The 12,624-nt window shown below is 42.1% G+C and overlaps 1 protein-coding gene across 1 annotated transcript in view; it reads right to left on the reverse strand.

Moving 5' to 3' along the window:
* mtmr12 (myotubularin related protein 12) overlaps positions 1–12,624 on the reverse strand; it is a 29,528-nt gene that overhangs the window by 4,239 nt on the left and 12,665 nt on the right. Inside the window, exons 7-15 of the mRNA XM_084054581.1 lie at positions 11,380–11,503; positions 10,262–10,337; positions 10,046–10,143; positions 8,572–8,696; positions 7,299–7,377; positions 7,131–7,201; positions 4,313–4,482; positions 2,538–2,714; positions 673–828 (exon numbers count right to left, since the gene is read on the reverse strand). Of these exons, the coding sequence (XP_083910707.1) occupies positions 673–828; positions 2,538–2,714; positions 4,313–4,482; positions 7,131–7,201; positions 7,299–7,377; positions 8,572–8,696; positions 10,046–10,143; positions 10,262–10,337; positions 11,380–11,503 (1,076 nt within the window). The remainder of the gene's footprint in view (positions 1–672; positions 829–2,537; positions 2,715–4,312; positions 4,483–7,130; positions 7,202–7,298; positions 7,378–8,571; positions 8,697–10,045; positions 10,144–10,261; positions 10,338–11,379; positions 11,504–12,624) is intronic.

Below are 12,624 nucleotides of genomic sequence, written 5' to 3' on the forward strand. Positions count from 1 at the left end.
GGATGAAATTGGTATCCTGAACATGTATTTTCTGTCTACTATAGAGCTGGAGAGACGGGGAGACCCCTGTCACTGAACAAACACACTCTAGTAATGATTGCTTTGGGAATATAGAGCTATTTAACACTTATTCCAACAACCAATATCACTTATGCTCTCTTTAATTCCAACGGCAACAGAAACCTGTGACCATGATTAAGACATGATTGTAGCATCCATTTCCATGTCATGTATTACATCTACTAGAGCTCTCCTCCAAAAAAGATTAAAATGTTGAGATTTAGGTACAACAACACGTGTCTAGACCAAGATGGCTGGCTCATTATGTAAGTTGTTTCTGATGGTGTCTTAAAATACCTCAAGATTCAAGAACTTTTTATTTGTCACTGATTTATACAAGTACAAGCAGCTAAATGCTGTTGGGACGTGTCACTGCAGTGCAGATCGTTACATACATATAACGAAAATATATTAAAGCGTATAAAATAAAAAATAGAATAGAATGACAATAATATATATATACAAATATACAGTGATAGGGCAATACGCTAATACTTAGGGGCTTGTTCACCCAAATGTGCAAAGTGACCATGTGCAGACGCACAAAGCAACATGATCAATCAATGTGTAAGTTGTCACGTACGTACACATACAGTAGCAGACACAAATTACCTTAGGTCGTGATCTGGGCACGGACTTGTCGTGCTTGGGCTTCTCAGTGTACAGGGGGTTAAGGAAGAGGTCCTGGGCCCTGCAGTCGAATTGCACCGACCAGTCCCACACCGTGGGACAGTTCAATGGGCCCCTTTGTGAGTGCGGCGACTCGGCCTGCCAAGACAAGCAAGCGGGGGGTGGGAGGGGGCGGGGGGTGGGTGTGAGTTAGGGGCTTGTAAACACTGCGGGATTTCATTCAATATTCTCTGAACCGGTTAACCACTTGAGTCCTCCATACTTTGTCCCATGACAAATAGTGAAAATAGCCAATCTACAACGGCTATTGTCGCTATGTTTTTCAGCATTTGAGATTTTTGGTTTCCTTTTGACAGATATGTCGAAATATCATGTATATATTTTTTTATAAATAAAAACAATCAATCAACAAACTAAATGAAGCACAATATTATACAACGGTTTCGTTTTTGGAATGTTATCGTATTTGTCATATTTCTGCACCCTCAGAAATACAGCAGAGATAGATAGATAGATCACGTCTACATGTCCCGACCGGCCATTATGCCTTTGCTGTACATCCTTTCATTACTGCATTGATCCATATAGGGAAATCATTTTTGTGGGCCACCCTTTGCAAGAGTTGAATGCAACGGCGATTAGGGAGTCTATGGCTTAATCAGGGAGACTTCACAGAACTCCATTTGGAGGCGTTTCCCCTGCATATCGTTGCTGTCGGTCAGAAACCTTGTATCTCCATGTTTCAACATTTCATGTTCTTGTATTTGTAAATGAATGCCCTACTTTGACAAACAACGGCATCGAGCAAAAGCATTTGGAAAGAACTTGAAAGTTAATGTTGTTAAGTGTGTCTGTAGGTTTTATACATATTTAACCGATGAAAAGTATTAACTTGTGACTGAGCTTGTGACTAAATAATAACTACATTGGATCCATTGGAACACAGGTTCAGTTTTCCCCATTTCCTGAAAAGTTAACGGTTTTGGGCATACAAGGTTTCTGCTCGACAGCAGTGATATTTTATATATAAATTAATACAGTAAGCTTCACAGCCGGCCCTAGGGTGCCTTCCACAGTAGCGCTCTGTGCATAATGCAGCGTACAGTACAGTGGTCTACAGTGCTGCTCAGAGACGTGGGAGAATAGTAGTCTCTTGTGCTGCGACGGCAGACTAGCGGTCACTACTTGGCCACGTTTGGTGTCACTCTGCAAGCAGCAGTTATCAAAAAGCACAGTTCCAATCTTTACATGCTATGCAAACGTTAAGAGAAGTGGCTCTGCCCACAGAGAGCTACATTGTGGTTCACTTTCACATGGGACTACCAGCATGTACACTACAGGACCTTGACACATGGCCTGTACTGACTAAAGACATGATATTCACTCATACTGTACATTCATTGTTGATAGACTGTACATATTAAGCATGGGACTATATGCGATATTATCGTTTATCACGAAAAAAAGCAAAAGAAAAAGCAGATTTTTTAAATTATTGCCAAATTGTCCTCCGTCATACACTAGGATCAATTCGCCTTTGCCAATTTGCATATCCGGCATAGATAGAAAGAACGGATATGGAAATGAATGTGTGTGTCGAGCTTAAACTTAGAAAAATACATTACGAATCAACCACTTAAGCCCGATTTAATAGTGAAAATAGCCGATCTACAAGCTTACAACACGTCGCGACACGTTGTGAGCTTGTAAATTTGCTATTTTTGCCTTTTCTTTTCACCATTACGTTGTTTTCAGCGGCCAAATACATATGAATTTGGGTGGTCCTTGACATGAAAACGTTTGACAACCAGTGCAGTAGAGCGTGTGTGAAGAAGGGTGTGTTATACCCTGAGGACAGTGGCTCTGTGGTGGTGGGTGTTGAACAGGAAGGTGCTGAACACAGGCACGTGGATGCTGTCTGACAGCACGGTCAGGTAGGTCTCTGAGAACTGGAAGGACGGTCCGTACTGGTGCAGCAGCTGCCACACACACTCCAGGAAGAGCAGGAACACTGGAGACATGTTCTGTCAGGGTGGGAGGGGGGGGGGGAGACAAATGAGTCATGTGTTTCACAAACATAGCCTACGAAAAGCCCAGTTACGAGGGGGTGTAAGTGATATTTTTGGGTTAAAATAAGTGTTATATAGCGTTATATTCCCAGAGTAATCATCGCTATAGAGCGTTGTTCAGTAACAGGTCTGTCTCTTCCAGCACATTGATTGGATGAAATTTGTAACCCACCTGAAAATGAATTCTCTGTTTACTAAAGACCTGGAGAGACAGGAAAACCCCTGTTACTGAGGAAAGACTATATACTGTAGCAGTGATTACTATCACAATATAGAGGTTTAACTTTTAACAACGAAGAAAACACAAAGATGAACATGACATGTTCTTTATCCGTGAACAGGTTTTTTTGTTTTCATTTTAAAATACAGGACAGAGTTAACCGCAAACAGAACAGAACAATACAAAACAAAACAGAAACAACGACAACTACCATACAACAAAACAAACCCTAACAATTGTTCACATTCTCAATAAGTGCTCACACCTGTAGTTTAATCAGCCTCCTCGGGCTATAAAAGCTGACTGTCTCTCCTCAGAAAGGTGCCCACTCTCCTCAGTGGACGACACACTGTAAGCTACCGACTCCATCTTTCTGGGATTTGTTTTTGTGTCTCTCACAGACAACGTAGGGTGAGCCTATGTACTGGAAAGCACACCGTTTAAACCACACCAGTTTAGAAAGAACTTCCGTTTTGCCTTGTTTGAGACCCTAAGTTCCCTAAGTAAGCCTTACCGAGCCATGTGGCCCCATATCTCCTGTTTCTGTAGCGTGAAGCGGCTTGATGTTCAAGTACACCCCCTGGACATGACGCTAGTATGCCAACCCTTGATGCAGAGTGCCAAGCAGGGAGGCATGGGGTCCCATTTTTGTAGTCTTTGGTATGACCCGGCCGGGGGAATCGAACCCCGACCTCCCAATCTCAAGGCGGACACTCTAACCACAAACCCACTGAGCTGAGAGCTGAAACTGTAGTTTCAACCTGAACATTCAGACGCTGTCATTGATCTGCACTTCACAATCTATCATACCCTGAGCACGGCCACTGCCTCGTTTACTGTCTGACAGAGAGCTGTCAAAACGCGATCTCTGAAGTTGTTGATCCCCCTCAGTGATCAGTAAAGCTCTGATCCATATCAGACAGTGGCGTGAAGGTTGGGGCGTCCGGGTAATTGGGATTGTTCATTTCAGTTTCATTTTATTTTTATTTATTCCATTCATGGTTTTACATCCATGATTACATTCATTAACTTTTTTCTTTTCTTTTACATATTCCACGAATGCAAAGGAGCAGGAAGAAGATCAATCTTATTATACCTGCCCCTATCTTCAATCATAAGTCATCAAATAATAGATGATCTGCCCAATGGCTACCAACCAGTACATCACTACATATACCATACCATATTTATAAAAATGAGGGGGGGGGGGGTAAAATAATAACTATCCAATTCATAATTTATTATCTTCCCTTGTAAACACCTTCTTAAACATTGTTGTACAACTCTTCAAGAAGTCCATAACTTTATTGTGTGAGTTTTTTTTCCCCTCTACCTCTTTATCCTTGAGGTGCAGCTGGTTGCAGCGGTCCAGGAAGTTGTGTCCTCCCGCCACCCATTCCTTCTGGACCAGGCTCTGGAAGCCCGGCAGAGTCCTGTAGAAGGGGTCCAGCATCAGCTGCACCAGACTGGAGATGACGGGGCAAAGATCTGAGCCACTCTCCTCTGACACACACACACACACACACACACACACACACACACACACACACACACACACACACACACACACACACACACACACACACACACACACACACACACACACACACACACACACACACACACACACACACACACACACACACACACACACACACACACAGAATCATCATCACCGTGCAGTTAGGCCGGTCACAATTATGACACGATTGCCTGATCGGAATTATTTTAACTAATTGTCAAAATGATTTCCATTCACCTGCAGAAAGAACAAGTATTTCCACTATGTTTTAACAATTTTCTAAAGTATTAAATTATTTTGTTTGTATATTGTTTTGGCATGATCGTGACAGCCCCAACGGTGTGAAGACACGCCACACTGCATCATCAACAAGCAGTATGGTGTGGAGACAAAGGCCCTCATTTATCAAACTTGCTCAGACTGAAAAACGGGTGGACGCTGAGATCACCGTAACATCCGGGATTTATCATTCCATCACCACTTGACTTGAGCGTACGGCTCGCGCAAATCTCTCGTCAAGTCTCCAGCACGTGTACGCAAATGTTTTACATCGTCCACCTGCGGTGCAGCATTGTATAACAATCTGACAGGCATCTGAACACATGTATCCACTCCAAAATGTATATCTAACACACTAATAAATAGTCCTTGTGAAAATGTAACATTTTGTAAAGGCACACATGGACATGCCTAAATATTTCCAAGTGACATAATGACAAGCAATTAAAATGCGATGAAAATCTTATTTTCATTCATTAATATTTGCAATGTTATAGCTTAATCATTCACCCATTTAAACAAGTGCTTTAACAGTCATTCAGATCTATATAATTGCAGATCTGGCTTAATTAAGACCTAGGCTATACGAGTGCTTACATGCGAGAGGATTTTCGGGAGTCGGGACTGGCGCCACTGTAATCTTTTCATGGAGCGTGAGGTTTCCAAATATATATACAGTAGCTACGTCCTCTGGAGCTACGTGCAATCTGGGTTAAGGATAAAAACCCGACACTCCATACCTGCCCAGCGCAGGTGATCTTTACGTTGTGGGTTTGGGCCACCGGGATCTCAGCAGGAGATCGGATAGGTAACCTAACCATCCCACACCGCACTGCTCGGTAATGGGTTAAAGATTATACCGTCACAGAATACATGGTAATCCCACTGGCAAACACTGTAGGACTGCAGTTCCCACAGTGTGCCAAAATGCACACACACACACACAGGTGGGCTTTTATGCAAGTAGGTGCATGTGTGTGTGTGTGAGGACGCGGAGATGACAGGCGGTGAGACGGGGAAAACTTTCCACGTCGGAGAAGTTGCTCTTTCTTATTGCCTTTTTTCCCTCTTATTACATTTTTGGGTCGTATTACGGTTCTTCTCGTCGTAAAATCGGGGCATTTCGGGCATATCTAAGGGTGTGGTATTTAAATGACGATTGGTTGCAGCCGCCATATTTATCAACACACCATCCATTCTAACGCTCTGATTGGCAGGAAACGCCCCTTTGATAAATCACATGTGAGACGATTCCTGGGCTTGAATTTAAGCTGGTTTCTACGTTCCATTGATAAATGTGGGGTTTTCGTCCTATGGTCTTCCAGCCATATGTTTCTAACTTCTAAAGTGCACACAGAGACTGTTTGCTGACTGTATAATTATGATAAAATGGTCTTAGTGAACCAGCCTTTGATCCGTTTTCTCTGGGGTGTGCCCACCGGTAGCTGACCGGATGGTTCTTCAAACACATACTGTTTAACTGCTACTTCCCCCCCACGTCTGATTCCAGACCTCCACCCCTCTCTGCCCACAGTGTCCTGTCTTTATACCAGTGGTTCTCAAAGTAGGGTTCAGGGACCCCCGGGGGTCCTTGAGGGTGTTCCAGTGGGTCCCCAGCAAAATGTGTTAACCCATTGAGGCCTGAGGTTCCGAATCTGCAAAATGTATTCTAAATCCTAACAGTTTTCTGAAAAACATATGTTTCTGTATCAGTGGTTCTCAAACTTTCTCATGTCAAGGACCCCCACAATGATATGAATTTGGCCGCGGACCCCCATCTCAAAATATTTTGTTCCAGGGACCCCCAGAAGCAAAGATTTGAGTTAATGTTCGCTTTAAAAGAATATATATATTCAAAGATATTTTGCACACATTTTCACGATTTTTCAAAAATAGCAGGTATATCTGCTATTTTTGAATAGCCAAAGTGTAAAATAATGCTTATTAGCTCAAATCTAAAAATGACACAGATGCGTCCCAGGTCTTAAAGGGTTAATATAGCATCAACATCAGTTTATTGTACTATATACAGTACATGGGCTAGCCGATCTACAAGCTCACAACGTGTCGCGGCAGATTCTGAAATTGTAGATCTGCTAGTTGTTGTCTTTTTATCTTGAAAAAGATTTAACAAATTGGAAAGTTTTAACGACGTAAATCTTGTACTGGGGTCCCTGGCACAAATTATTTTCAGATGGGGGTCTGTATGTTAATTTAGAGATAGAGACAGAGACAGAGAGAGAGACAGAGAGAGAGACAGAGAGACAGACAGAGACAGAGACAGAGAGACAGAGAGACAGACAGAGACAGAGACAGAGAGACAGAGATAGAGAGAGGATTAATAACCTACCTGTTATCAGGACATTGGTGTTTTCCGTTTCAAGGCACTCCACAACCTCCAGTGCTTTCTGAAGACACTGCCTGAAACGCATCAGCACAAGTGTCAATACAACAAGTCTGTATTCAATATAATACAGAAGAGAATGCAACATTGAGGGAGCTTTTCTTCCTAGCAGACCTGATGATGTCCAGCCATCCACAGCTGTCTAATGATGAGAACCATTTCATATCGGAAACCCAGAAGTCTGTTGTATTGTCTAAAGAAAAGAAAGGGGGAGAAACGTCAGGACATTAACCACCAAGGTTGCACTGGAAGCTGTTAGTATTGCATAGATTTCACCATTTCAGTGCAAGGCGCAAGATCAAACGTTTGGACAAATGACTAACAAGACCCAGCAATTCAACATATGGACACTGTCAGGCTCCATATGTCTCCATATTTCACCTTTTTAATGTTTTTTCACAAATGAATACCCAATTTTATCCTCTCATTATGAAGACAGTGTCGCCCAAAAGGAGCAAAAATAGCCATTCTACAAGCTCACAACTAGCTTGTAGATATTTTTGAAAAATGTTCACCTGTAGTAACATGCCCAAAATAGGGTCTCCAGGATGGTTAACATATTGGCTGCCAAAAACGCAGATCTGCTTTCTTTTGAATACTATCACTTGGCTGCCAAGAACGCAGATCTGTGTTTTTTTGAGAAATTATTATTATTATTATTTTTTTCATTTGACCCAAAGACCAAGGAGATATGATTTTTCGAAGATTTAGACTCCCATCCACTTCCTTGTTAACTTAAAACTTAAAAATTCTGTATCTCGGCTCCCGAGTACTTTTGTTTTTTCATTGAAAAATCTCTGGCATGCTTGGTTCCGGTCATGGGGTTCCGGCCGTCTGATGACGTGAAGTTGTTTCCGCTCCAAAAAGGATCAGAAAACCGAAAACGGTATCGATCCCAGGCTAGGTTAAATGTGTCTGTGGGGTTTATAAATACTTAACCAATGAAAAGTATTAATAACAAGAGCTTATGACTAAATAATGAAAACATTGGATCAGGGTGTCCGGATCCAATATAGTTACCCATGTCCTGGTAGCTCTGTCGGTAGAGCACTCGTCTTTATACCACAAGGTTCTGGGTGCGGCACCACCAATGTATGAGTACTAGTAGCCCCGGTTTGGTTTACTGAGATGTGCTCCACCTCAGGAATCCATCTCTCAGGGGGTTAACGCATTGAAAATTAGACACCCTCGTTCTGGGCCAATACCGACAACTCCGACCTACTTACTTACATAAACTGCATCCCTTGGAGACACATGTTCTTTTTTTCCCATTCCCTGAAAATGACGGGTTTGGATAGCCAAGGTTTCCCACCCAACAGCAACAATATGTTTCTTATTGTAAAGTTGCACGAAAAATGCTACTGGCAGACATCAAAGGGAAACCCACCAATAAGGAAGAAGTGCGTGAACTTGCTGTAGGCCAGCTGGATGTCCTGGACAGTTGGCAGTGTATCAGACAGATCCTCCGTCTTCACAGAGAACAAGTAGTTGTGAGCCACTGCCGTCAGCATTCTGCACACCAACAAAAACACAACCAAGTGGTGTAAAGTAACTAAGTACATTTACTCAAGTACTGTACTTAAGTACAATTTTGAGGTATTTTTACTTTACTGGAGTATTTCCAATGTTCAGTACTTTTACTCCACTACATCTTAGAGGCTAATATTACACTTTTACTCTACTACAATTATTTGAAAACTTTAGTTACTAGTTGGATTATTCATTTGGATTATTATTACAAAACATGCATTAACCACTTCAGCCCTACATGTACTACTCTCTAATGCTCGTTATAAGATGGCACCATTTCTGTCAACTCGCTCTGTCTCAGAGGAGGACTGTGGACAGTTCTGAAACCTGCCTACCAGTGACATCATTGGTTGGTAGGTAGGTAGGTTTGGTCACACTAAATCATCTTTTTGTTGTTGTTGTATTAATGCAAGAACAATGGCTTATATTTCAACATGTTAAGTTTCCAGGAAGAGAAAGGCTGTATTTCTATTAGATTCGATGTTGTCCACCACCTGTATGGTCCTCACCTTTTTTGCAATAGGCTCTATAGACAGGTTTCCTGTTAGTAAACATGAGAGGATATGACCGCGCAGAGGAGGGGGAAGCCTATAGAGGGCGCCATTACCCGCAGCAGCTCTGGTCAAATGTCCATTCAAAAAAGAAATGATCTTCACCGGGTTTAATGAAAGTAGATTAAATTATGCGGTTTGTAATACCTTGTTTACTCAATAAAAATGATTTGTCGGAAGTTGGATCTGTTTGTATATAATAGCAGCATTATGCCTATTATGCCTATAATAGCAGAATTATGGCTATCTAACTCCCGAACATAACAACAGAGTGAACGGCGCAACAATTCGTTTCCCCCGAGCATGCGCAGATTGCACATTCTGCTCTGTGATGACGTCGCGCGGAAATCCGTCTATGCACAGCAGCCATATTATCACTTCCTTCACAGTTGTTACCAATGATACTAATGAAGGCTCTGTTCCATTTAGTGTAGCACAGTGGTTTCCACGACCCCCATAACTCTGAGAGTGTACAAATGGTCCATTTGTACACTCTCAGAGTTACACACCCGTAAGGGGCCATTTGGAAGCCCATGAGGGTCCCTGGACCCCAACTTTAGACCCACTGGTGTAGCAGTAGCAGAGTGTTTCCAGTGAGCCAACATGCACAATATCAGCACCCTGACTCTGTTTGACCAGAATGGAACAGAGCCTTCATTAGTATCATTGGTAACACCTGTGAATGTCTTCACCATATGGCTGCTGTGAATAGAGCCTATGACGTACTTTATTATTATTGTTACACATCGTACACAGAGATATTACTTGGCCGGCTCTTACTTTTCCATGTAAGCCTGTGCAACAGTGTCCTCCGGTAGAATGGGCAGTGTTGATGTTTTGAAGAGCGCACATCCACTGTGATGGGACCAACACCACATCTGGAGGGACAAAACAGGTCAAAACCATCACCAAATGGCCGCACAGATGGGCTCAAGATGTAGCATGTCTCTCACACTCTGCAGTGGAAAAACAAATGGAACAGTGAAGAGCACCTACTGGCAAGCCCTTTCCCTGGAACTGGCACATGTCTGCTTCAGTAACATTCGTTGGTACGATGAAGAACTGGGGCAAGCTGCCGAAAGAAAGAAAGACAATTTTGTTTATCGTTCAACACATTTACATTACATCATGCTGAATCAGGGAATATGCACTTTTCGAAAGTAAAACTAATATAGCTACGTTCCTGCACTATATACTTCATACAACACATAGCACAAAATAGCTATTTTAGAATATGTGCCCAAAATAGGGTTGCCCAGTGGTGTAAAGTAACTAAGTACATGTACTCAAGTACTGAACTTGAGCACAGTTTTGAGGTATTTTTTACTTTACTGGAGTATTTCCAATTGTATGTACTTTTACTTCTACTCCACTACATCTCAGAGGCAAATATTGTACTTTTACTCCACTACAATTACTTGAAAACTTTAGTTACTTTGCAGATATACATTTTACATTATAAAACATACATTAACCACTTTAGCCCTATTGTATACCTAAGCTATTTGAAAACAGCCGATCTACAAGCTCACAACGTGTCACATCGCGACGTGTTGTGAGCTTGTAGATCTGCTATTTTCAAACATTTTAGTACTTTCACTTTTGGTAGTACATTTTGATACCAATACCTTTGTACTTTTACTCAAGTAATGTTTTATTCCGGACTTTTACTTATAACAGAGTACTTCTACATTGCAGTATTGGTACTTTTACTTAAGTAAAATATTTGAGTACTTTTTCCACCACTGGGGATGCCATGTTAAAATGTAGTTAAAATGAGCTTGCATTTGTAATCCTCTGGCCCTTTATATGCCCAGGGTAATAATAGTAGCCAGCCGGGAGTATCAATGCTCTGTGTTTTTGGATTCAACTGGGTATACTTTCCTGACACGCCTTGCATCACTATGTAGTTGATTCTGAGGAAAGCCAGTAGGCTGAAACGTCTACTGTATATGGAGCCAGAGTGCGCAGCACTCTTTTTCCACTTTTAAAGTTTATTCCCAGTGATCAGCACCTCACCCTAACCTTCTTTGGTTAGGGTGAGGTGTGCGTTACCTTTCCTGCTCTATGACTTGTGCCTTTGACATGAGCTGCTTGTAAAACACTGAACTCACTGCGGCGAGAGCTCAAAGTTGTCGTTCTCCGTGACCAGTCGACAGGCGCCTCTGTTTCTCTTCATGTCCAGAGCCCAGTCCTCTGCGCAGTCAAACATCATGGTCCTCTGTTTCCTCTGCTTCTCTACAAAACACGACAAACACTGGATGCTTTCACACAAACACATGTATATGTGTTGCTAACTGTTGCTAAAGTAATTGATGGACAGGCTGACAATTCCTCCCCCTAAGAATTTTCATGACATGGCTCTGAAATTGGCGTTTCTATTCACAAGAATGCATAAGTAAGTAGGTCTGTACATGGACATATTTGTATATACTGTATATATATATATATATATTATATATATATATATATTTCCATTATGTGGTCCTTTAAAGAAAGAGGCTAGCCGTCTATAACAGTTTGTGTGTGTGTGAGACAGACCCACGATTCACTAGACTGTGTGTGCATTTGTGTGCGCATGCGTGTGTGACGAGTGTGTGCATGTGTGTGTGACGTATGCGCGTGTGTGTGAGAGAGAGAGAGAGAGAGAGAGGGGGGGGGGGGGCGTTACAATGGCACATTCATGTGAGCAATGTGTTTGAGTGTGATCAGAAATGCGTTGCAACTTGTTGCTTGTGATTTGAGAAGTTGAATCTCTTGTGACTTCAGCCTGTATCAGCCAACCTTCAACAAGATGATTCAGACCGCTGACCTTTTCTCTGCAATGTTGTAAAACCGTTTCCTCGCATAGTGAATCACTGGTCTGAACTAGGCGTTAGTTACCAGTTAGATACTTTGGTAGAGGTTTGAGTTGTGTAGTTCCTAGGCATGTAACGATATCAAAAACTCAGGATACGATAATATCGCAATAACAAATCCTCGATATGAGATTCATCACAATAAGATTAAAGAAGAAGCAATGACTGGATGTCATTTGGACGTCATAACATGAGCTGCGAGTGTAATCTAGCTCTGAGTAACTAAATTTCACCTTGTGTTTAATGAGATGCACTCTGCTGCTTAGAGGCTGGTTCTGTTTCACTTCGTCACCGTTTGACTAAAGCCTGATTTATTCTTGGTTGCACATGGAGTCTGGCACCGAGGGTGGCAGATCTACAAGCACACAATGTGTCACAGCACGACTCATTGTGAGCTATTTACATATTAGACTATAGTCTATAGTTCCGAGAGTCAGGACATCTGGAGGTGCACAGGTTCCGAGGAAAAGTTCTGGGACCGAACCGAAGCTTTGAATGACG

This window comes from Gymnoscopelus microlampas, assembly GCF_963454915.1.
Source record: "Gymnoscopelus microlampas genome assembly, chromosome: 4".
In the NCBI taxonomy this organism is placed as follows: Eukaryota; Metazoa; Chordata; class Actinopteri; order Myctophiformes; family Myctophidae; genus Gymnoscopelus; species Gymnoscopelus microlampas.